Raw genomic sequence first — 27,092 nt, forward strand, 5'->3', positions numbered from 1 at the left:
AAAGTTAGTTGTGAATGTTAATTTTTTTTGTTTAAATTTCTAAAGTTATTTTAATTTAGAAAAATAAAGTTTGTTATTTATTTAAGAAGATCAAGTCAGCTATGGCAGATATACCAAATAATGCTCCTGAAAGTTAGTAGTTAGTTTTAACTTTACTTGTACATACACACGCACACACACACACACACACACACACACGCACACGCACACATGCACATATTTAAATATATTACTGATTTAGAATTAGCTTTTATACACACATTTAAATATATTACTGATTTAGATTTAGTTTTGAAGGAGCTTTAGTATTTGCATTACCTGAGGATTTCGGCTGGTAGTGTTTTCTCCTTGCTTACAAAGCAAGTGCTTAATGAAATGTGCTTGTTCAATGCAAAAAGTCTGCAGTCTTTCTTAAAAATTAGTTTGACGTTTGCTTTTTTGTATCCATTAGTCTTGTTACCAGTGTTAAGTGAACAGTTATAAGTTATTGCTAAAGGTAAAGCTTTACTTAAAGAGCGGTTTAAGAAGACTTATGGCCAATGGATTTGTTTCGATCATGTGTTACAAGTCTTCTTTTAATATGCTCACAACTGAAAAGATTTATCAAAGATTTCATTGTATTTTGTTTGGATTTCTAAAATATGTTAGCCTTTATATTATTCCACAACAAAAAGAGAATGAAACAAATTGTTATAAAAACTGCAAATGAAAGGTGTCATCAAGTATCAAAGTCTTTTATCAAAATGCTTATTAAGGGTTTATCACCCACTAAAAATTTTGCCGAGTATATTTGTTGTGCTTCCAAAAAGGTTCAGATATTGTGCCAGAAGAAAATTAATACTCACAAGAATTCAAAAATGCTTTATTGAATATTTTGATCCTAATGAACAACATGTACGTTCTGCAATTTGTGCTAGATATAGATAAATTTGTCTTAAGATTGAAAAAGGAGAGAAAAAAAAAATAATGATCTACCTTATTTTTTTAAAGTTGTTAATACAAGTCTAACAGTATCAAATTGTTTGGGCTTTTGCCTTATTTCAGAAGTTGGTTATTTCAATACAATTGGAACAAGTAAACCTCCAGTAGCAACAAAGTATCTGCACTGTTGGCAGCTAATTGGTTTAGGAATTTACATCCAAATCTCTCTACTGTTCAAAATGTAAGGAATAATCTTCAGACAGTTATTTGCTAAGTTTCCAGTGCAGCAGAAATTAATGCTTCTAATATGATCAAAACAAAGTTTGCAGCATTTATAAAAATGAAGATCAAATGATGTTTTAGTGACAAAAGGGAGTGACTTATTTGTTTTGAAAAGTCCTAATTCTATCTGTTTCAATCCTATTTCTGCGATAGAGATTATTTAAAAAAAAAAGGAATAACAAAGCAGCCACTTCTTTCTAAACTAGAACAGGTTGCAAATTATTGTTTCAAGTTTAGCTGGAAAACTAAATCAATGTTAACTTATACACTTGAATCTTTATACAGTGCTACAATTAGGAAATTTGATGACTTTTGAAGATACTTCGTTTTAAAAGTACTGCTTCCATACTAGCGAATGGCATGAAGCTATATTAGGTTATTATAGTATATTAAGGTAATATTAACTGATTAAGTTCTAGCATTTTAGTTTATATTAATAAATGTTTAATTGGTTACCAAAAATTGACGAATTTAAATTAGTTTAATCATTAAATTGTATAATCTTGCGAATCTTATTTCTGGATATGGCTAAGGAGCATAAACATATCCCTGTCCTTAGCTTGAAATCTCAAAGAACAATTTTGAATACCAAGCAATGTCAGCAAAATTTAATTATTAGATCAAAAGCATTTGCAGCATTAGATCAAAATTAATTTGATCTAATGCTGTTAATTATCAGAAAGCTCTCAGTGTTCATTTAAAGAAATTAAAGTTTTTGATATTAAAAAAATCAAGTAAGTTGGTATATTATTACTGTAAAATTTATGTATTATAATAAATTCATGCAAGTTAATATTAAATTTTTTAAATTTTAACTTAGGTTGTCCTGGTACTGAGAGTGCTTCAGCTGGAAAAACAACAGCCTGTCAAGGTTGTCCTAACCAAAGTATTTGTTCTTCTGGCCAGACAAAACTACCTGATCCAGGTAGGTTTTTTTATTGAGTAAATGTTGTGTATATAGCTTTCTATCAAGTAATTTATATAATTATTAGTTTGTTTTTTACTTATGTTTCTGATTGCCAATATAATTGTTCTTATCAGTCAATTGTTTTATAATCAAAATAGTTCTGTTTACTGGTTTTTATTTTTTAACTTGCCTAATTCTATTGACTTGATTATCATTCTAGCAACAATAATGGCAATAAAGTAGCATCATATTATATATAACATAACAGTCATAAAAATTGGTATAAACAGTTGTGAAGTGCAATACCTGTAGACATTGCACAGCTTTAGTTTTAATTTTTAGTAACTTTAGTAATAAAGTTGTGAGTAAATGTGGTGTGTTACACTGAAACAACTATTTGTGAAGATAAATTGCTTTATCATTTTTTTTTTGATACTTGTCAAGATTGTCTTTTAACTGGTTTAAGCTATAAGAATTGACTACCTTCATCCAGTAATTCATTCCATTTGTTTGTGACTCAATTAAGGAAATAATTTTGTATAGAAGTACTTTTTGCAAGTTCAACATGGCATCTAGTAAGTGACCGGGGTTGAAATTTGACTGGGTTCAGGTTTGATAAAAAAATAGCAGGGCCAGGTTTGTGACCAGGGCTGCATAAACATTGATACATCCTAAAGTATATATTTTGTATTCGAAATTCAAGTTATATATATATTAAATATATATATATATTATATATATATATATATATATATTATATATACATATATATATATATATATATATATATATATATATATATATATATGCATGTATATTTATATATAAGCATCATCATTTCATCATCATCATCATCATCATCATCATCATCATCATCATCATCATCATCATCATCATCATCATCATCATCATCATCATCATCATCATTATCAAGTTTTAGCCTTCCGCTTTTATGCTGTTTCTTTAATATAAAATTTTTTTTTTCCTTAACCAAAGCTCATTCATACCATATGTAGTGGACTCTCTCCAAGTTTTCTTACTTCTACCTCTACCATTTGCTACCTCTCCACTTGCTGATACCCAAACCACTTTAATCTTCTCTGACAATTGTTGCTCAATACGATGCTTTTTCTAATCTCTGTTTAAAATTATGACTCCTTGAGCAGGTATGGAAGTTTTTAATCCTTTCTCGGTTTCAAATCAAGTCTCATTTTACTCCACGTTTTCATATTCTTGTGCAGTTGCTATGTTAAATCATAATCATTTTTTTTGTCTTTTTTACAAGAACATTTTTATTGAGAACAAATGTCTTTTTGTTTTTGGAAGAAGTTAATGTAGAAGAGTCCTATCTAATGTTAAGCTCCATTATTCTCAGTTTACTAAATCTTATTTCAGATGATAGGTTCTAGATCAGAAAAATCTTTAAAAGCATCATTAACTAAAGTATGTCTGATATTATATCTCTAATTTATAGATCTTATTACTTTTTCCCTGAATAAGGCAGTGTAAAGCATGTTGCAAAACACCTTTTCTCTAATTTGACTCTTGAATTAATTGGCCATACTTTTCCTGTCATTCCAGTTAAACAGATTAACCCATTGTAAGACATCCATATTACTCCAGCTTCCAATGCTAAATTAAATTCCCAATTTTAATTTTCTACAGCTTATGGTTCAGACAACATTTCCATCATAGCCTAACCAAAATGTTCCCCAGAACTCTCTTGAATCCTCGCTAAACTATTATTAAATGCTAAATATTAATAATTAACAATAAGTGGTTCTAATATTTAAAAACCCTAGAAAACGCTCAGAACTCCCTAACTATCCTACGATTAGGATCTTTTTAACCGCAATATTAAAGTCATTCTTGAAGTCCTACACTCTTCTTTATTTCCAGTAACTTTAGAAGTACTTTTAATTATTGATTTTTTAGATCTGGAGTTCCCAGGGTTCAGAATCCCAGGTCTAAAGTGGATCTAAAATGGATTTATTTGCACATAATTCCACCAGGGCCAGGTTTGTAAAAAGTTCTATTTTTAGCCGGGACCTTGTTCACTTACTAATAGTATCTTAATTTGTATCCACGTGTTTGAATCTGATTTTCTTAAATATTTAATTTTCCTGTATCCATTTAAGGTTAGAATATACTATCTATAAAAATTTGTATCCAATCGCTTCTTAATCACCAAGTTAAAAGTTGTGTTAAATTTAAACAATGATACTGTATTCAAGATGCGGACAGACAGTTGTAGTGTAAAGAACCTTAAACATCTATTTTTTTTTAAAATTTGTTTTAGACACAGTGCTAATCATGTGTTGTTTCCACTTAAGATTAGCTAAGAAATTGATATCTAGATCTTTCTCAAATATAGACTTTTCCAAAGTTATTATATTGTCATTATTTGAATCGGGTATGAATTAATCATGCTTTGGATTGTTTTTCTTAACATGCATAACATGACACTTTTCACTAGTGTTGAAATTAGTCAAAAAATTCAATAGTTGATTTAATCAACTATGGTTATAATTTTGATATGATTAACTATCCAACTAATTTGCTCTTTTAAATAAAGGCTCATAATAACCTATATTCAAAAGAGCATATCAAATTAATTCTAAATTAATGGAAAATAAACAATTTTAAAAAATACTTTCAGCAAGTTGTGACTGCTGCAAATATGGAATATTGTATAAAGCAGGGGCTCCCAACCTTTTTATACTCTAGGGTTTCTGCGTATACAAGTGATGTGCAAATAGCACTCTTTGTTCCAGGCTAGTGTCTGGCTTGCAACTAGAAAAGTTGCAACAAATACTGTTAGAACCACTCATACATGTAGTATTGCAAACATATAAAGATTTTTAATTATTGATCTTTTAGACCTGGGGTTCCCAGGGTTGGAAACTCCAGGTCTAAAAGATCTAATAAAGAAATTGTACATACCTCGTTTTTGTCATAAATTAGATTTAATTCTTAAAAATGTTCTTGTAAAAGAGAATGAGCTATCAACTGAAGAAAATCAGTGTGTCAAAAAATGTAGGAAACTTGTTGCTTATTTAGACATAGAAATAAGCTTTCTGCTTTCTGTGTCTAGTTAAATAATAGGAAAATTGACGATACAGAAGATAAATGTTTAATTAAAAAATTTAAAAAAGATGTGCCTACTCGGTAGGATTTGACCTTTTTAATTTTGCAGTTCATCTTTTAATTAGCAACTCAATCAAAGATGTTATAATCAAGCCACAGAACAAAGATAATACAAAAGTTGGGAATTGGAAATCATTAGCAAGTTGATTGATTTATTAAAACCAAAATTTTGTAAAAATTTTGAGCGGATCACAATACTATAGTTAAACTAATTGGTAATATAATTGAACTTTTTCAGTTATATTACCGGCCGTTTACAAATTAACTGATTGTTCTTGTAACTTTAAAAGTAAATGAAATACTTATATAATTATAATCAAATTCAAAGACAATTTTAATTGAAGATGTGAAAATTTTCTTTAAATTAAAAAGTTTCTGGCAACCACATATTTACTTACTTGATTTCATACTTATATCAAACAAAACAGCAAATATTCCTTATATTAAAAAAGGTCATTCTTTAGTTGTTCAATTAGGTTATGAGTTGCAACTCATATCAACAAGTTTTTTAGTTGTCTAGCCAAGAGTCGTCACCTAGTCAAAGAAGTTCATTAAAAAAGAAAAGTTTTTGTTATGCAATGAAAAAGTGTCATCAGAAGATTTGTTATCAGTAGATGTTGAAATATTTTTAAACATAAATATAAAAATATTGAAACATTTATGTCCCCTTGAATTTTATAAAAATATTTTATGTCAATTTCCCTTTTTGTCTAAGATAGCAAAGATGTTTTGTTGTACTTTCAACGCTTTCAGGAGAGTTATTTTCAAGTGCTGGCAAAATCATTACAGAACAACAAAATAAATGTAAACCAGATTTAGGTTAAAAATGTGTCTTATTAAACCAAGGCATAAAAAATACATTATGTGTTTCAGTTCCTGTTTTATTTTGTTTGTTATTCGATTTTAATTCATCATATATATTAAATAAAGTAAAATAAAAAAAAACATGCTCTTGTTATAACAACAGCATGTATTATTGTAACAGTATTACTTACCACCTAGTTTTTTTCTTGTTTAGTTCTGTTTATTTCACATCATCCAAAAAAAAATTTGTCAAGCAACATTAAAGTATATGATGATAATAAAAATTTTCAAATATTTTGACTAAATAGACTTTAAGTCAACTTAGTTGATTTCAAAAATGTATTATTATAGTCAATTTTGGTCAAATTTAAAAAATACATTAATCAAATTTCAACAAGTGATTTAGTAATAAAGCAATTATTTTTGCAACAAGTATTTTAATAGTAGTTTTGTAGTTATCTCTGCATTAAAGATAGCTCTGATTTGCAGGTCTGCAAGATAACTCTGATGTGCAGGTCTGCAAGATAACTCTGATTTGTAGGTCTGCATGATAACTCTGATTTGTAGGTCTGCAAATTAACTCTGATTTGTAGGTCTGTTCTGTAGCTCTGTTTGTTTGTCTGCAAGATAACTCTGATTTGTTGTTCTGCTCTCTAGCTCTATTGGTACCACTACTTATTTGTGTTGTTTAATGAATAATTTGGATAATTATTTTTATGGTTTCTTTTATAACATTATTTATTAAATTTTTTTTTTTAAATCAGGCATACAGGAAGTAAGATGGCGACTCGCATCAGTTAAGCATATAATTGTTGTACTCTCAGGCAAGGGTGGTGTTGGAAAAAGTACTTTTACATCTACTTTTGCCAGAGGGTTAGCACTAGATGAAAAAAAACAAGTAAGTTTTTTTAATTTTAATGAAAAGAATATATATTTTTATTATAGTTATTTAAACAGTACACTATAATGTTATGTACAATATATATATATATATATATATATATATATATATATATATATATATATATATATATATATATATATATATATATATATATATATATATATATATATATATATATGTATATATATATATATTTATTTTAATTTAAAGTGTTTTTTTATTTCTAAAAATAGTTCATTGATTATAGCTTAAATGTGTTTATATTAGCTATATTCAAATTAAATTAAAATTAAATGTGTTTATATTAGCTATATTCAAGTTTAACCTTGAGGTTATATTTTTTTAAAAAAACATTGTGTACAAATATTTTTTATTTTCCAAGGATTAATATATTTATCTATTTTTGACCAGAAGCATTTAAGTCCTTTGAAATACTTTTATTATAAGTTGTTTTTAATAATTGCAGTTGATGAAAGTCTAAGCCTCTATGTCTTTAAAGCTTTTTTTGAAAGTTCAATTTTTTCCATTTGATTTTACAATTTTATCATATTCAGCTTTGTTTCAAATTGATTTATATTGTTACTGGAATAAAAATACTGTATCTACATGTTTTTCAATTTTTTGGATTTTTTAATATTGTTTTTATTATGTCATTAAAGAATCTGATAGAAAGGGGCTGTCTTATTTTTAATTGAACAATAATTAAACATTTGTGATACATCTGTTTTTAATGTGCACAGATGTGCTTTACCACAAATTTGACAGAATTTTTTCTTCTGAAAGAATCAGATCAAATTTGTATAATTTATGTCTTTTTAATAGGTAGTTTTAAAACCATTCTTATTTTTTTTGTATTGATAAATATAGCAGTTTTCTTGTAAAGTTAGTGTGGTTGATAGAATTGAATGCTTTATTTAATGTGACTATTAGTTAATTCAATAAGGCTCATAATTTAGATAATTAATTTTTTATGTTTATGTTTATCTTTTTTTTTTGTAACCTAAGTAAAAAGTTACAAGTAGTTACATAATTTAATAATTTCAATATATTTAATTATATTAAATAAACTGAAATAATTTAAATAATTGTGTTTAATTATTTATGTTTGTCATTTTTTTTGCTACTTAATTAAAAAGTTACTATTAGTTACATTGTTCAATAAGTTTAGTTATATTAAATAAATTTAAATAATTTAAATAATTATGTTTATAGTTAATGTTAATAATTTTATTTTGTTAGGTTGCAGTTTTAGATGTGGACATTTGTGGACCATCTATTCCAGGAATATTTGGGGTTCAGGATGAGCAGGTTTTAAATTTGAATATTAAAATGTATTTAACTATTATATATATTATACAACAAGAATCTGTATTTTCTTACCAAAATGGATTTCCCTATTTAGCTAAAAAAACAACTATTTTTCAGTGAAATGAAGTTACTCTAATGCAATATTTATTAAAAATATTTTGATGGCATCAAAATGATGCTGTTAATTTAAAACAATATATGGGTGTTAATTTAAAACAAATGAGTGTTAATTTAAAACAGTTAGCAAGTATTCATTTTAAAACAATAAGTTTTAATTTAAAACAATTAGCAGTTGTTGATTTAATAATTGATAAAACAATTAGTGGGTGTAAACTCAAAACAATTAATGGATGAGCAAATGAAAAAAGCATAACTAGTTTTCAATTAAAAAACTGACCAGAACCTTCTTTTATTTTAAGATTATATTTTGGCTTTTAATTTAATTTAATTTTTTTAAATTTATCAATACTCCTTTAATAACTATTTAATAGGTTGTTGTTGTTATTGTTGTTGTTGTTGTTGTTGTTGTTGTTGTTGTTGTTGTTGTTATTGTTGTTATTGTTGTTGTTGTTGTTGTTGTTGTTGTTGTTCTAGAATGAAAATCAGAAATTTGTACAATAATATTAGATAATGATTTTTAAGTAGAAATATCACATTAGAGAATCATTGGTATTTATCAGAAACAAATAGAATAAGGTTTAAATTAGAAGTAAAAAACAACTAAAAAAAAAAAAATTTAAAAATTTGAATAATAACTGAAATAAAGAACTATTTCACATAAAAAAAAATGAAACAAAAAAAAAAGAATAAATACTAGAAACATCAAAATTATAATTTTTCAAATGTTAGATAAATAAAATCAATGGTTTCACATAAACTGAAAGATTTGCAAAATTTGGAAGCATACATTAGATTCTTATCTCTATAAGAAATAATGTAAAGTTACACTTGGAAGCGTACATTAGGTTCTTATCTCTGTAAAAAATCATCTAAAATTACACTTGGAAGCGTACATTAAGTTCTTATCTCTATAAGAAATCATGTAAAATTACACTTGGAAGCATACATTTGGATCTTATCTCTATAAGAAATCTTGTAAATTAATTTTTTTAAGACTTTTGAAACTAAAGCAATTCTTGAAACAAATAACATGATAAAATCTAAAAATCTAAAACAGAAATCTTGTTTACTTTCTTGTAAAATCAATTTTCAATATTTCAATGAAACAATTTTAATCTTTTGTAAAAATGTTTTTTCTTAGAATTTTCTTGATATTTTTTAACTAATTACTGCTTGCCATTTGTGCTTATAAAATTAAATAGTTTACCAGTGGAAAATATTTTTTAGTTTTTTTCCCACTAATTCCAATTTATTATTTTAACTAATTACTCCTTGCCATTTGTGCTTATAAAATCAAATAGTTTACCAGTGGAAAATATTTTTTAGTTTTTTTCCCACTAATTCCAATTTATTTCCAAACTATGATTTCTATGAGTTAATTTTGCTCAAAAGTTACTTTTGAAGTAAAATGCAGTTTCTTGCAAATTCGAGAAAACCAATTTTTAAAATATTCAAGAATCTATATATATATATATATATATATATATATATATATATATATATATATATATATATATATATATATATATACATAGATTCCTACCTGTAGATAAGTGGTGTTATAGAACCATATCTTGTATTTATATTTTATATTTATTTGAAAAAACTCTATTAATCTACTAAAATATCAATTACTACTTGTTACTTTTATTGTTAAGTTGTTTACTCGAATAATCTAGCTTTTTTTTTTTTTTTTTTTTTTGATTTTGTAAAAAATTCTTGATTATTTTATCAGGTTCATCAAAGTGGATCTGGTTGGTCACCTGTGGTAAGAAAATTATTTGGAGATTAATTTTAAAACTTGATAAGCTAGTATCTTGCTATCACATAAATATATATATATATATTTATACACACACACACATATATACATATATATATATATATATACACATATAAACCAAATTAGATACCTATATACTTCAAGACAATTGAAAAATAGACTATATATATATATATATATATATATATATATATATATATATATATATATATATATATATATATATATATATATATATATATATATATAACCCTCGGCATTTGGCAATGCCGACCTAACTGCCAACCTGTCTATTTTTCAATTGTCTTGAAGTATATAGGTATCTAATTTGGTTTTTTACAATGACAGAGTGTTTTGTTTACTATGATAGAGCCCTTAGAATTAGAAAAAATAAGGTTGGAAATTTATTGCCAACCCTAAACTATTTTTGGTCAGCATCAGGTTGACACAAAATTTTTAACACAGAGGTTTCATCATAACAACATAGAAACAAAGTCAGAAAAAAATTGCTTACCTCAGACTCTTTTAGGTTGGCAGTTAGGTCAGCATTGATGAATGCTTTTTTCCAGCTGCTGTTATATAAGGTTTTTGTTTGCAGTGATAAAATGCTGTGTTTATTGTGACAAAGATTCTGTGTTTACTGCTATAAAATACTGTATTTACTGTGACAAAGATACTGTGAATACTGCTATAAAGATACCTGTGTTTACTGTGATAAAAATATTGTGAATACTACTATAAAGATACTTGTGTTTGCTGTGATAAAAATATTGTGAATACTACTATAAAGATACTTGTGTTTGCTGTGATAAAAATATTGTGAATACTAGTATAAAGATACCTGCGTTTACTGTGATAAAGATATTGTGAAAGTACTATAAAAATACCTGTGTTTACTATGATAAAGATACCTGTGTTTTTTGTGATAAAAATACTATTTATAATGTGATAAAGGGGTTTATCACATCTAATTTAATAGTTTAAAAAAAAATTTAATTTAAGTTTTGGTTTTATTAAAGTTTGTGGAGGATAATTTATCAGTAATGTCTATTGGTTTTCTTCTTCAATCAGTGGATGAGGCTGTCATATGGCGAGGACCAAGAAAAAATGGTAAATTGTTTTTCATGCAGTATTTTGCTACTTTATAATACTGGAATTATATATTTTCTAAAAGGTGTTTTTGAAATAAGAAAAAAAGCTGTGTGAAAGCATCAGCAATGTCTAATTTTTCAACAATAATTTTGTTAGGAATTATCAAACAGTTCTTAAAAGATGTCGATTGGGGTGATATTGATTACTTAATCATTGATACACCCCCTGGTACTTCAGATGAACATTTGTCACTGGTTCAATATCTTAGTCAAGCTAACATTGATGGTGCTGTTATCATTACTACACCACAGGTCTTTTTTTTTCAATTATTAAAGTTTTTATTTTTAATTTTTTTATAGATTTTTTATAATTTATATTTTTTAATGTTTTATATATTTTTAAAAGATTTTTGAACTCCCTTAATTATTTTTTATAAAAAAGTGAGATGCTTCTTGGGAATTAAAAAAGTTTTGTTTCCAAGTTGCAAGAAGCTTAAATGAACAATTACCGTAAAAAGATGCAACTTTGCTGAATAGTGAGTCACACAAGATTGTAGAGATAATAGATTGCTCAAACAGCAACCTTGGTAGTACTTTGTAATGATGAGACATCAAATTATGATGAGACTTACATATAACAATAGTATTTCATATATGTCCAAATATGACAACAGTACTATATATGTCCAAATATGTCATATATGTCATATATGTCCAAATATGACAACAGTACAAATATGACAACAGTACATGTCCAAATATGACAACAGTACAAATATGACAACAGTACATGTCCAAATATGACAAAAGTATAAGAATGGATAAGAAGTATGTAGAAGTAGAGAGAATAAAAAGTACCGAGCATAATAAAGAGACATTATCAGATACCAGGAATGCGGAGTCCCAAAAGGACTCCGGCATTATATCTCTACTTTTTCCAAGTCTGTAGTGTCTAGAAGCTCTAAACATGTTTGTTGACTTATGGTCTGCTATAAAAAAACAATTCATTTTTTTTTTCATTTTGTCTTTCATTTACAATTCATTTAATGACTTAAAACTTATTGTTTTTAAGCCCAGAGTCTTTTTTGGGACTCCGTATCCCTGTCAGATACTATCGAGTGGAAACAAAAAATCCGGTCAACTTTAAACTGAGATTTCTCTAAAACCATAAATGCTTTTTATTTCAATTTTTTTTTATTAAATTTGTTTACATCTGTTAGGGTTTCAACTTAATTTTGAGAGGCTTGATGGGCTGTTTGAAAAAAAGTTCAGAGAACTCCTAATTATTGCCCAAAAATCTTTAATCTTGCGCTCTTCAGGACGATTTGTAGGATTTGCGTCTTTAGGAACAATTTTTCACATTATCTTTGCACTGTAGAACTTTTTTGGAATAGTAAGAGGCAGCAGGATTGGTCCAAAAGAGACATCAGTATTTGTGTTTGCTCATAAATGACAAAGGTCTTTTTTGGATGTGTTCTTTAATGTAGAGATTGATAGTCAAGGTCTTCTTAGTGACAAACCAAGAGGGCTGCATACCACAGCTACAAATCGCTTGCCACAAAAGAACTTGTATACAAATTTTTCTCATTGAATATATTTAAATTGATCATTGACAGGTTTATCTTCGTTCTCATAGTAAAATTGTTGACCAGAAAGTTGTGAAAAATTTGCCTTGCAATATGTTTCATTGTCTTCAATTATGCGCATACTTTTATCCCCCATTATTTTAACCAACTTCATTGCGCATCAAATTTTTTAAATTTCATTATTAAAGCTTCTTTTAGGTGTATTTTTCTTATTTAATTCATTTTTAAGTATTTTTTTGATATAAGAAGTCTTGAATTTTCTTGCTAAATCTCACTGTGACTGGTTCAGATTTCTTGCTATTGAACCGAGAATCAATTTAACCTTTTTGGATTTATGGAAAGTTTTTTTTCTTCCACTTCCAAGTTTTCTTTTGAAGCTTTGAGTAGTCTTGAACTTATTTATAATATTTTTGACTGTATGTTTTAGGGCATTTGTACGTTTATCAAGCGATATGAAGTTGACGGATTTTTGTAAAAAAAATGCACAACTTTTTTACGCACCTCAGTTTGTTTCCAAAACATTTTGCAAATCATTGATTTGTAAACAAATAATTCCTTATTTGTTTACTTCCTTTTTTTTAATTATCAACATAATTAAAAATAAGGAATTAACATTTAATTAAAAAAATAAAAGAAATAAAAAGTATTTGAGAAAACTCAACTGAAAGTTAACCGGATTTTTCCATGTCCAACTGATAACATTGCCATGGATTGTATATATGGTTTCCATGAGAGTTAATTCTCATGATTTTTGTGAGAGATTAGTAGTAAAGGTAATCAAAGCAGATGTAATGTAGATAACTCAGTAAAGTGTTATCATTCATCAAGGAAAGAATATCAATTTTCTTATATTTTACTCTATGGAATACAGTTTTTTTAGCTACTCTATGTAGCAAAGTTTTATTGTTATTCTATGTATACTAGTATGGATTTATCAAGTGCTTATCAGATTCTTGTTTTCCAGTCCACTAGAAAGCGGAGTCTGTTATCCTTATTTCCAAAACTTTGGAGAACACTCTGACTCGTCTAACTACTGTCCCATTAGTCTTCTTCCTATCATAAGCAAAGTTTTTGAGTCTCTAATTAACAAACACTTAATCTCTCATCTTGAATCTAATAACTTTCTAATCATCAATATAGGTTTCGATCTTTTCGTTCTACTGCTAATTTGTTAATGGTAATAACCAATTAGGTTTTATCATGCATTAAATAGATGCAGAAAAGTTAAGGCTATTGCTGTTGACATTTCTAAAGCCTTTTTAAAGTTTGGCATGCTGATCTTCTCCATAAGCTCTCAATTCCCTAAAACTCAGTTTTATGGTTCTGAGGCCGGCTGGTAGTCAGATTTCCCAAACTCTGTGGTAACTCTCAGAGAGGCTGATTCCATCAACAGCTGTAAAATATCAGAGTACCGACATAGCCATGTTGCACATGGATGGTGTCCCTGTTTGTACTTTTGGTGTGCATTGTTGAGGTCACATTTGGAGCCCTTTGTTATGGCTTAGGGTTTATTAATAGTAATTTAAAGCAATTGCTTGGACTATTAAATAGTGTACTGAGTACTATCTATGCTTTGAGTCAAATTCTTTAACAAATTTAAAAATGACTAAATTACCAAAAACTATAAAACACAAAAAACCATCGTCATCACCAAGTTCTCTAAACCTATCATTCATTAATATTCTTGGTCTTCAAAATAACTTTCCTTCTGTTGAGTCTTAACTCTTGCAAAGTTTACCAGACCTACTTGCTCTTTGTGAGCTAATTTTGTTGAGTTTGGCTGTCTCATCTTGTGATCTTAGTGTTGATGGTTGTCTTCCTTTAATTCGTAAATACTCCAATAGTCACATGCTTGGCCTGGGCATTTACAATTGTAAGAATTTACCCATTTGTCTGGAAACTAGGTTTGAATCCACCAACTATTCTTTTATGTGCTTTTGTTTAGCACCACTTCACTCTATTGTCTATCTCTTTGTTCTATATTGCTCTCCTTCACCTCAAGACTGCACTTTTTTGTGTGTTTTTTTGATGTTATTTTTGATCAAATTGACCACGCTCTTTCTCTTTATTCTTCAGCCAATATCGTTATTGCTGGTGACTTAAATGTTTTTTTATGGCTTGGCTCTAGTATCAGTGACTCTGGAGGTGTTAAGGCTCAAAACTTTTGCCTTTCTCAATCTCTAACTTAAATAGTCAACTTTCCAACTCTCTTTCCAGACAACCCAAATCATTTACCTTCTCTACTCGACTTATGTTTTGTTTCTGATCCTAGTCAGTGCTCAGTTTTTCCACATTCACCCTTAGGTGCTTCTGATCACGGTTCAATCTCTCTAAAATTATTATCTCATTCTTTTTTATCATCAGAATCCCCCTATCATCGTACCTCTTACAATACCTTAAAGCTGACTAGGACTCTTTCTGTGATTTTCTTTGTGATTGCCCTTGATTAGAAATCTTTTGTCTTCCTGCGGACAAATGTGCTTATTGTGTAACTTCTTGGATTCAGGCTGGCATGGAATCTTTTATTCCCTCTCAACAATTCCAAGTCAAGCCCCACTCTTTTCTATGGCTTTTCTCACATTGTGCTGCTGCAATTTCCAATTGAAACCATTACTTCCATATCTATCATCAAAACAATTCTCCAGAAAACACACGTCTGTTTACTATTGCTAGAAACCATTGTAAAAAATTTTTGTCTATTGTCAAAGCCTGCTATTCTCAGGTCATGCAATCTTGTATTTCATCTCAAAAATTAGGCTCTTGTGACTTCTGGAGAACCTTTAACAGTATAAATAATAAAGGTAAATCTGTTGTTCCACATCTCTTGTATAGTTCAGATTTTATCATCTCACCTGAAGACAAAGCTAAATTGTTTGCTAAGGGCTAATAGTGGTTGCTTGCAGCCTTGGTGGAAGCATAGATGTTGGAAAAAAAAAGTTGTTCTTTTTTGAAACCCCTATTTCTCTGATCTGTGACTTGTGCAATTTTATACAACCATTTCCCCTTTTTCTTTGATCTGTGACTCACAGATTTTTATACAACAAGCTCCCCTATTTGAGCCTGGGTGTATGAAGCTCAGCATTTGACTTGGTAAGACCTAAGTCTCTGTTTAGATCATTAGCAGCTTTCTGGTTAGGGAAGAATGGCCTTCTCTCCTCAACCACACCTACAAAACTGTAATTATTTATATTTAACTTATTTTCCTATAGTGCACTGATATATATGTAAACTTTGTTAATTGCAACTTCTTAAAATGATATACTTATTTCTAGATCATTTAAATTCTAAAAATTGAAGCTCATCTAGGCGAGAAACATTTATTCAACTCAATTTTAAGTGGTCTTTTGCAATATTCACATGAATTGAGAGATACCAAAGTATCCATTGTAGAACTCACTTGTTTTACCACTTGCTTCCACAGAATACTTTTTCGATCTTGTCTTAATAAGTTCTCTATATACATAGCAAAATGCACTTGCTAGATGCAAACAACCTCTTGATGCTATTCAAATTAATTTATTGCTTTTCAAATACAATTCATTCCTTTATTTACCATTAGCCTGAGCTGAATTGTTTGTTCAAGTCACCTTTTATACTTTTTTGACTACTTTTAGAATAAAAAAGGCTAAAAAAAGTTCTAGCGGTTTTTTAAAAGTTTTTTGACTACTTTTAGATTAAAAAAGGCTAAAAAAAGTTCTAGAGGTTTTTTAAAAATTATAAAAGTTTTTTAAATGTTCTAGGATTTTCTGGAAAATTCTCAAAGCTTCTAGACAATTCTAGCAATTCAGGAATGCTTAGTATTTAATACAACTTATGAACTTTCTTGAAAATACACAAATTTTGAAAATCATTAGATCACAGTAGCTTTTTCTTAAAAAACAGCTATTTTTTATTTGTTTTTGGGAAAATGGTTAAGGAAAACCTTCAACCCAAGGACATAATAAAATTAAAAATTTGTTACATAGTGTAGAACAATTATAAAATAACTGTAACAATTATAATAACTATGTAACAACTGAGAGTAAAAACCATGTATCATCAGTGAATAAAGTCTTACTTCAGAGATAAGATTATCAAAAAAGATCGTTGATGAAAAACAATACAGGATCTAGCTTTGTAATACCCCAGATGTTAATATGAATGAAGAAAAGTGTTTTCCTTCAAGTACAACTTCCCTTTTTATCAATTTTTTTTTCCTCCTGACCTGATACCACATGACAGAAAGTAAAATTTTCCTTCTGACCTGATACCACAAGACAGAAGGTAAATTTTTCCTCCTGACCTGATACCACATGACAGAAGGTAAATTTTTCCTCCTGACCTGATACCACATGACAGAAGGTAAATTTTTCCTCCTGACCTGATACCACATGACAGAAGGTAAATTAGCCTTTAGTAAGTGGTAGTATTAAAGTGCTCTTATTTGTGCCAAAGGTTGCCCAGGGTTTCCCATTCTTTTTACTTTTGAAATATGCAAATTTTAACCAAGGTATTATTAGTTAAAATAAATAATAAAAAATGATAAATAAATTTAACCACTTTAGATGTAAATGTTTTTAGTTATTTAGAATTTTTATAGATTTTTTTTGTTTTATTGTTTATTTATGATTTTTATTCATTGTTGTATTTTTTATTAATTCAACATTATATTGTTTAATTAATAGCTCTAAACTCAAAGTAATTTTTTAAAATAATAAATTATTACTAACTATACTTCTGTGTTTAACGTTATTGTCATCGATGCGTTTGACATCTATCTGATAATGCTAAAAAGAATTGTAATATAGATTATTCTACAACTAGATTATACTACAACTAAATAATATAGAATACAAAATGGTTTGGTCTATGCAATTCCTAAAAATGTTTTGGATTTTTATTATGTTTTTAGAGAAACAAAATGTTAACTTGTTATGATTATTGTTATTATTATAATTATGATTATTATAATTATATTAAATATAAATATAATTATTATTATTACAATTATACTAAGATTAAAATGCTGATGACTATATTGTTATTACTATAAAAAATTTATGCAAGAAATGTATCTATAACATGAACTCAATTTAAAATATGTTGTAATTAATTATGCAAAAGTATAAGTTTGAAATTTTTTGATTTTCATAACTCATGTTTGTAACTAATAAATGTAACATTTATTGTCAGGAAATTTTACTTAGTGTAAAAGCCCCTAACAGTTCAAAGTCTTTTTTTTTTTTTTTTATCATTAAATTGTTTAATAATAAAGATAGGTTTAATAACCAAAAGTAAACATAAAACTTAGAGTAATTTATTTTAATGTTTTACTCCAGATAGAGAGAATGTGGGTTTTTAACAAATTTTTTACTATTCAAGAAGCATGGTTTTGACATAAATTTTCCATTAAACACCTTTTGACAGATAAAAAGTTTTTGGATTAGCAATATAGAATTGTATAGTCAACATATTTTTATTTACAAAGATTTTGACATTTCTAACTTTGAACTCTAGCTTTGCATCTTTGGTTGTAATGTTGTTAATATATAGTTCTTGCTATCACAAATTTATTTATGTTGTTCTTGTTCTCTTCAGTTTCTTAAAAAATTCTTAACTTCTCTCACTCTTGTTACCATATTATATCATATTATCACATGTATATTTTGATCGTATGTTTGTGTATTTTTTATTATGTATTTAGATATATTTGATTGAAATTATTCATACTCTTTTACTTTGTATAGGAGGTTTCAATATTAGATGTGCGAAAAGAAATTAACTTTTGCTCTAAAGTGAAATTACCGATACTTGGAGTTGTAGAAAATATGAGTGGATTTGTGTGTCCAAAATGTCAGGTATAATTTGTTGCTGAACTTTTGAGCTGATTTTTTATTTTTTGTCTAGTGTTAACTTGAAATTTTATATATTTATAGCTTTCATGTTCATTTATGTTAGACTGAGTCACAAATATTCCCTCCCACAACAGGTGGCGGAGAAGCTCTAGCAAATGAATTAGGACTACAATTTCTTGGGCGGCTTCCACTTGATCCAAGAATAGGTAAGCTTGATTTGTATTTTTTTTAGGATTGGAATTATTTTAATTAAACTTTTAATTAAAAAGAATCTGTGCAGTTCTCATTTACGTCTATACAAACATTTTTTTTTTTTTTTTTTCTTTAAATTTTCACAACTACATATTAATTACAAATTTTTTACACTGCAATATTATAAAGAAACCGTACTTCCTAAACAAAACAAAAAATACATTTTACAAAATACCGTTAAGTATAGGAAGCAATAATTAGGTATGCTATGACTTGATAAGAAGGGTTTTGTTGTTGTAGGGAACTCGTAGAAGACTGAGATTAGTCTTATCATCGAGAACCTTGAGGTATTGCGTACAGCACACATATAAACAATGTGATTCTCATTAAAGAAATATTTTATATGTTATTATTGCAAACTTTTTTTTCTTTTCTTTTTAATTGAACTATGTTTTGTGTTAGTGTTGAGGTTTATAATAATAATACTAGCTTTATTTGTTAAACAAAAATTTACATTTTCCATATGTATTTGATTGCTGATTATTTTAATTTGAGCGTAAATTTTGATTTACCATCAGAACTAGAACATTTAAAAGTTTATTGTATAAATAAGCGCTGATTTTTAAAAACAATTGTTTCCAAAGTTGAAAATTGCCTGATCTCAATTCGTTTCTTATTTTATATATAAAATCAAAATTTATTTTTGATTGGTTTCTTTTTGTAACAAAAAAATTGAAAATTGCAATTTTTCCAGAAATGTGCAATTAGGTAACACTTTTTAGATAATTCTTTTAAATAACTACTGTTTCAATCTGTAAATGGCTGAGAAACTTGCAATTAAAAAAAGTAATTTGAATTTGAAAAAAATTATTATTTGAAATGTTGACTAAAAACTTCATCATTTTTAGCACGATATTGTTTTTTTGTAAAAAAATTTTCCTAATGAAAAAACCTGCTCTGAATAATGCTTTTTTTGTAAATTTATAAAATTAAAATTTTTTTTTTAATAAAAATAATATTTGATGCCAGTAATTAAGTATAATTGTAAAAGTTAAATTATTTTTTAATTTTGTGAATTTTACTTATAATTTGATAAAAAAAGTTTGTAAAAAGTGAAAATTTTTAAATAATAATATTATTATAATTTTTTGAAGACTGCAAAACGTTTAAAGATTGTTTTGTAAAAAAATGGTTTGTTAGAAAAGTGTAACTAAATAAATACTTTTTTGCAGTGCTCTGTGGTAAAACTGAATTCTTGAAAATAAAATGCAGTTTAGATTTTTTTTAAAAGCAAATTTTAAGGCAAAGTTTAATAAGTTTTGTCATTTAATAAAAGCTATCTAGTTATCTAGTCATTATAAACTTAAATCGCTTTATAAACTGATTTGCAGTACAAATGTTTATTATAACGACTAATAACAAATAAGAATATAAGACAAGTCTAAAAAAAGGAAAACTCCAACTTGTGCATTAAGTTGTTTAAAAAAAAATTTCTATGTGTTCATTACATGCATTAATTTTTTTTATAACAAAAGAAAAAACTATGCAGAACGAAATGTTATCTTTATTATCAGTGTTTGCAATTGGTGGTCGAAATATGTCAATTGTTGTTTATATAATTAAAAAATTATCTGAAAGTGTCAAAATATTGAATTTATAACCTATCTAACATTTTTATTTCCTCATAAAAGTATTGTCTTTTGTGGATAACTGAGGTCTTCTTTCATTTTTCAAAAACTTTTTATATTAATTAGATAAGTTCTTATGTTAATTAAATAATGTTTTAAAATTAATTTAATGATTTTCATAATTTTTGTTTTCAAGATAATTTATGCAATCCTGAAAGTCTCTACTTTTTTATTGTAGGTAATAGATTACATCAGTTATAAAGCTGTCCCAAAATATATGTATATATATATATGGAAATATATATATATATAGTATATATATATATATATTATATATATATATATATAGTATATATATATATATATATATAGTATATATATATATATAGTATATATATATATATATATAGTATATATATATATATAGTATATATATATAGTATATATATATATATAGTATATATATATATATAGTATATATATATATAGTATATATATATATATATTCACCATCAGTAGGTTCATCAGGAAGAATTTAATGAACCTACTGATGATTCTTCCTGATGAACCTACTGATGTTGAAACACAGTGTTGAAGTAATCAAAAATTAGATAAGTATTTTTACTAATTTATATATATATATATATATATATATATATATATATATATATATATATATATATATATATATATATAATATTAATTTGGTTCAACCCCCTGTATAGGGGGTTGAACCAAATTATGCTTCTATTTCTATTACGCTTTTTTGCATTTTTGATGTAAACCTAATTTTTTCCGAATATAGTTATTAATTTTGTCTAGTTTTATTTTACTAACTTGCCCTAATTAACTTTTTGAAGGAACTAGCAGCCTACAAGGAGTTTATTTTGAAAATTTAGTTTGTGATCTTTTAATAAAACAAATGTTTGCGCTGGTGCAACTGATTCAATTCTCGCATCTAAACTAATTTTTTTGGCAATGTTTTGAGCTTCTAAATTAATGGCGTTTTTCAAGTTACTAGGTTTTCTAAGCTCCAAGAACTAGGGCATGTTAGTAAAATAAAACTAGACAAAATTAATAACTATATTCAGAAAAAATTAGGTTTACATCAGTGGAAAAATACCACTGATGTTATAGAATGGTTTTCTAAAATTAACAATAAAAATGAATGCACAAAAAAAGCCTAATTACGAATTATAGTATATTAATGTGAATTCAAACCATTCCCCTCAAATTCTAAAACAAATTCCAATTTCAATTAACAATAGGCTAAATCAAAACACTTCTAATGAAAATATTTTTAACTCCTCTAAACGCGTTTATGAAGATGCCCTAAAAAAAAGTGGCTTTCAAAATTTCGAGCTAAAATTTGAAAAGAAAATTGCAAAAAGCGTAATAGAAATAGAAGCATAATTTGGTTCAACCCCCTATACAGCAAAAATGTTTCAACAAATATAGGTAAAATTTTTCTAAAAATAGTAGACAAACATTTTCCTCCCTCTAATAAATTACATAAGATTTTTAACAGAAATACCATTAAAGTAAGTTATAGTTGTACACAAAATTTAGAAAGAATTATAAAAGGCCACAAGTACGCGTTAATTAAAAAAAATGAACATGTAAAAGAAAAAAACACTGATTATTGTAGTTGTAAACAAAAAATAGATTGCCCTCTAAATAAAAAATGCCTTTCGAAAAATGTAATTTACAAGTGCATTGTTTCCTCACAAAATAACCCTGATAAACAATAATTGGCTTAGCCAAGGGGAATGGAAAAAACGTTATGCCAATCACAAACAATCGTTTAAACACAAAAAATATTTAAAAGAGACTATGCTGTCAAAATATATTTGGGATTTAAAAGAAAAAAAGAAAAATTTTAATTTACGATGGTCTATTCTAAAATCTGCCCCTGCCTATAATAACATTTCCAAAAAATGTATGCTATGTTTGCAAAAAAAAATTGAAATAATTACTCATTTAAATCACGAAAATTTATTAAATAAAAAATCTGAATTAATTTCTAAATGTAGGCACAAAAATAAATACCTCTTAAAATATTATAAAAACAAATGACCAAATTAAAATATCCCCATTCCAAAGAAATTTATTTCATAATTACTTTCTGTAACTTCCCGTTAATTAAAAAAACATAGTAGGTAAAAAAATTTTTTATTTTTATTTTTAGTTATAATAATTTTAACTTCCTGTAAAAAAATTTTTTCTATCAATTGAATTTTTTTTGAGATTTAGTAACTCTTCCTGATTATCCAGCAATGGTGAAACTTAAAGTTGAAGAAAAAAGTTAGATGAGTTTTTTTTTAATAATTTATATATATATATATATATAAATATATATATTTTATATATATATATAAATATATATATATATATAAATATATATATATATATATAAAATATATATATATAAATATATATATATATATATATATATATATATATATATATATATATATATATATATATATATATATATAATATGTATATACATATATACAGAACCATCCATAAAAAGCAATCTAGACTGTTTATTTTTAGTATTAGGTTGCTCACCTGCAACGAGAATAGCATCAACAACATGACTTATTTGAATCAATTTTCATTTAATAGTTTGGTTTGCCTTATTAGTAAACACTTGAACAATATGGTCATCATTTCGGTACATAATTTAAAAATTGTAGATTCAATTTGATGAAGAGCTGCCTGTTCAGCAAGTATGACTGGCATTGAATGGTGAATGTAATGCTTCATCTTTAAAGAGATTCGAATTTGGATAAATATATATAAGTAAATAAAAATATAATCTTTTTTAGATATCCCTTTAACTTTTTTAAAAACTGTAAAATTAATTTAAATAGCATCATAAAATTGTTTTCATAAGTTTTTTTTATGAGGGGGGATCCAAAAGTTCGTGGAATGGAGGGGAGGGAGTGGGGATAGGGGCGGTTGCTATGTGTCATACTAATTAGTGACTCATCATTAGTTTAGAAGTTTTTGTTTCAGCTCTGACGCATCATTTATTTACAAACACTTGCCTGCTAAACAGGTCAATCCGGAACATACTTTGATAAAATTTCTTACCAAGCAAAGAAAGATTGCTCAGATATTTCGAATGAAATGGAAACCGTTTATGGGGAATACCCTAGTAAATCAATGATTTACAAGTGGCATGGTCTTTTTAAATATGGTCGGGAGTCTATTGAAGATAACCCCTGGTCAGGTAAGCCAGATAAGGCCACCACATCAGACATGGTTGAAAAAGTGGAAAAAACTGTACTGGAGAACACCTGTTTAAAGAAAAAACTGTTATCTGCATTGGTTGGAGTATCAGATACCACCATTTTATGAATCCTACATGACCACCTTGGTATGTACCACCTGACAAAAGTCAGTGCAAGATGGGTACCAATGCTCTCGCCTCTTTAGAAACAGCAGAGCATCGATGCTGCAAAACAATTTTTGGAGTTGTGTGGAGACGAACCTTCACAGATTTTGGAGTAGATTGTTACCAGAGATGAAACATGGGTTTATCACTTTGAACCTGAGTCCAAATAAAAGTCCATGCAATGGCATAAAAAGAGGACACCACCGCTTAAGAAATTCAGAGTCGACTGGAAAGTTGATAGCTACTGTTTTTTGGGATGGTGAGGGGATATTACTCATTGACTACAAAGATAAGGAAAGGAGTACAAACAGAGAATACTACATAATGATATTAGAAAAATTAAAGGTGGCCATTAAGGAATAATGTCGAAGAAAATTGACCAAGGGTGTGTTACTCTTGCAAGACAATGTGCCAGTTCAGGAGCAGAGTTGCAATTGCTGCTCTGCGCACACATGGCTTCAAATCACTAGTGCACCCACCCTACAGTCCAGATCTGGCGCCAAGTGATTTTTATTTGTTCCTCAATTTGAATTAAGACTTAAAGGGAAGGAAATTTTCTGATGACAATGAGGTAAATTGTGGCTCATTTTGAAATAAAAAATAAAAAATGTTTTTATAATGGTATCAAAAAATTAATTCATAAATCTAATAAGTGTATTCAGCTTAAGGGAGATTTTTGAAAATTCCACAAACTTAAGGGAGATTATATTGAAAAGATTTGTTTCATTTTTTTTAAAACCCTTTCATTCCACATTTATAATTTTACTAAACAAAATGTATTGTGGTTATATTAATTTTATGTTTTATTTTCAAATAAGGTCAATGCTGTGATGAAGGCAAATCTTTTTTAAATCAATATCCAGAGAGTCCAGCTGCTCAAGCATATCACCAAGTTATCAAAAGTATATGAACATTTTGTTTAATTTTTTTTTTTTTTTTTTGCATCAAGTATGATACAAAAAGGTGTATCATCTTTTCTGGTTTATCTTATATTCATATGACAAATCTTTCCTTAAATTTATTTTCTACAAATAAAAAAACATATAAATCAAAAGTTATTAAAATTAAAGTTATATTCAAAAAAGTAATCACAACCTATTTATCTACTGTTATAGAAAATATGTTTTTTTTCTCAAAATACTTTATAGTTTTTAAAAAATATCATTTAATACTCTTGTAATAGCTTAAAAATTTTAAGAAATGTTTTATTCCTAGAAATGACTTGAAATTTGACTATTAGTTTTAAAAAATGTTTTATATATTCCTAAAAATGACTTGAAATTTGACTATAAGTTTCTTATAATTTTTCAGAAATTTTAAAAAATTTTCTAGAAAATTCTAAATTATATTCTTTACTGAATTTCTATTTATTTTTTTTTTAGAGGTTATTGATCAATGTGATAAAAGTTGATCAAAAAGTTGATCAATAAAAATGCTTAGAAATAAATGTTTAAAAAAGAATCGTTGAAAGTTGTTGAACAAAGATGAGATAAAGATCGCTGAGGGGAGTATAAACTTCTAGAACTGATATAAATAATTCAAAGTAATTAAAGTTACCAGAAGTAAAAAAAAATGCAAACAGTAATGATATAAAAACTATTTGTGTAAAATTTTGCAAACATGCATTTTATTCTTCTTTTGTGACATTTTGTGAAAATTCTTCGGTTTTCTATTTTATTTTATTTTTTTGCACTTTTAAAATTAAGGGCTATTTTCATTTTTGCTTTTTTATTGTTTTCCGATTTTTTTGTTATAGGAATTCAGGTTGTTATTAATTGATATAAACTTATTTTTTTTAAATAATTTTTAACATAACTTTACTTATCTAAAACTATTTTATTCAATTATCTCATTTATATGAGAAATATCTACAAATTTATTTTTCTATTTTTAAAAAAAAAAAAAACAATAAGTTTTTCATAAAATAAATTTTTACAAATTTTTTTTAATAGCAATAAAATTTTGTTATGATTATAATATCATGGCCAAGGAATGTTGAATACCATTATATATACAATATTTACAAAATTCCATCACATTCTAATTTTACTAGTCAAAGATTTTTCTTTGCTTCACGAGTGAAGTTGTGAAGACCTTAACAAGTAAGTGAAAATGTTGAAACCACTTTGGCTCATAAAACAGCACTCTTAATTAAAAACACTGAAATAATGCACTACCTTGAAAGCAGATTAAATATTTAATTTTCAAAAAAATGTACGGTTTATAAATTCTTTAATAAAAATTTTTTTTTAATGTGTACAATGAATAATTTTTTACATTTTGCAAAAATTTCAATAATAATTAATTCATATAATTCAAGATTTTTTTTACATATTCTATAAGTTTTACATATGCTATGTGCAAAAGGAAAACACCTTTTTTCAGAGCTTAGCTAGTAGCCACATAATTAACACTCTTTAAGCCCTTGGTAATAAATGAGCTTTAATCTCAATACTTGAGTATAAACATATTCTTCTGTGTGATTACGTCAACCTTAAAAGTAATAATAAAAAAAAACTTTTATCAAATGTCTTTAATTTTAGTGACAGAATTTCAATTAAAATATAAATGAGCAATAAATATGTTGAAGTGTTAAATAAATAATAATAATATAAATGAGCAATAAATATGTTGAAGTGTTAAATAAATAATAATAATATAAATGAGCAATAAATATGTTGAAGTGTTAAATAAATAATAATAATATAAATGAGCAATAAATATGTTGAAGTGTTATGCCCAAATGGAAGAAGGGTAAAAGTAAAGACACAACCTCAAATGACTGCATTGCAGGTTTATTAATTTTATGTTTTTTTAATTATGTAGTTATATAATTTAATGAAATTTAGACTATTTTTTTTTTAAATATGATTATTCTTTTGTCTGTTATAATTCTAGATTTTACAAGATGTTTGTGAAAAAGAAAAAGAATATGATGAAAATGAATATGAGTTAAAGTATTTTATTAATGTTATTTTATATCACCAGTGATAAAATATCTATTGTTTATTATTTTATATCACCAGTGATACAATATCTATTGTTTATTATTTTATATCTCCAGTGATAAAATATCTATTGTTTATTATTTTATATCACCAGTGATAAAATATCTATTGTTTATTATTTTATATCACCAGTGATAAAATATCTATTGTTTATTATTTTATATCACCAGT

The 27,092-nt window shown here is 26.6% G+C and overlaps 2 protein-coding genes across 2 annotated transcripts in view; both read left to right on the plus strand.

Moving 5' to 3' along the window:
- On the plus strand, window positions 1-25,557 carry LOC100202868 (cytosolic Fe-S cluster assembly factor nubp1). Its single transcript, XM_065803706.1, has 11 exons — window positions 1-132; window positions 2,024-2,128; window positions 6,826-6,959; window positions 8,205-8,273; window positions 10,129-10,161; window positions 11,196-11,286; window positions 11,425-11,579; window positions 18,580-18,690; window positions 18,791-18,893; window positions 24,732-24,815; window positions 25,296-25,557. The coding sequence occupies exons 1-11, from the start codon at window positions 102-104 to the stop codon at window positions 25,322-25,324; spliced, it is 945 nt and encodes a 314-aa protein (XP_065659778.1). The 5' UTR covers window positions 1-101; the 3' UTR covers window positions 25,325-25,557.
- Window positions 25,558-26,438: 881 nt separating this feature from the next.
- Window positions 26,439-27,092, plus strand: part of LOC100198168 (tether containing UBX domain for GLUT4) — a 45,192-nt gene continuing 44,538 nt past the window's right edge. Inside the window, exons 1-3 of the mRNA XM_065803705.1 lie at window positions 26,439-26,474; window positions 26,616-26,706; window positions 26,812-26,870. Of these exons, the coding sequence (XP_065659777.1) occupies window positions 26,623-26,706; window positions 26,812-26,870 (143 nt within the window). The 5' untranslated portion in view covers window positions 26,439-26,474; window positions 26,616-26,622. The remainder of the gene's footprint in view (window positions 26,475-26,615; window positions 26,707-26,811; window positions 26,871-27,092) is intronic.

The sequence above is a fragment of the Hydra vulgaris genome, chromosome 08, assembly GCF_038396675.1.
Source record: "Hydra vulgaris chromosome 08, alternate assembly HydraT2T_AEP".
Taxonomy (NCBI): Eukaryota; Metazoa; Cnidaria; class Hydrozoa; order Anthoathecata; family Hydridae; genus Hydra; species Hydra vulgaris.

Excerpts from the sequence above, each read along its gene's own strand:
- LOC100202868 (XM_065803706.1), top strand. The coding sequence starts at position 102 with ATGGCAGATATACCAAATAATGCTCCTGAAA. Across the intron at positions 2,129-6,825 it reads GACAAAACTACCTGATCCAG|GCATACAGGAAGTAAGATGG; the intron begins GTAGGTTTTTTT and ends TTTTTAAATCAG. Across the intron at positions 11,580-18,579 it reads TTATCATTACTACACCACAG|GAGGTTTCAATATTAGATGT; the intron begins GTCTTTTTTTTT and ends TACTTTGTATAG.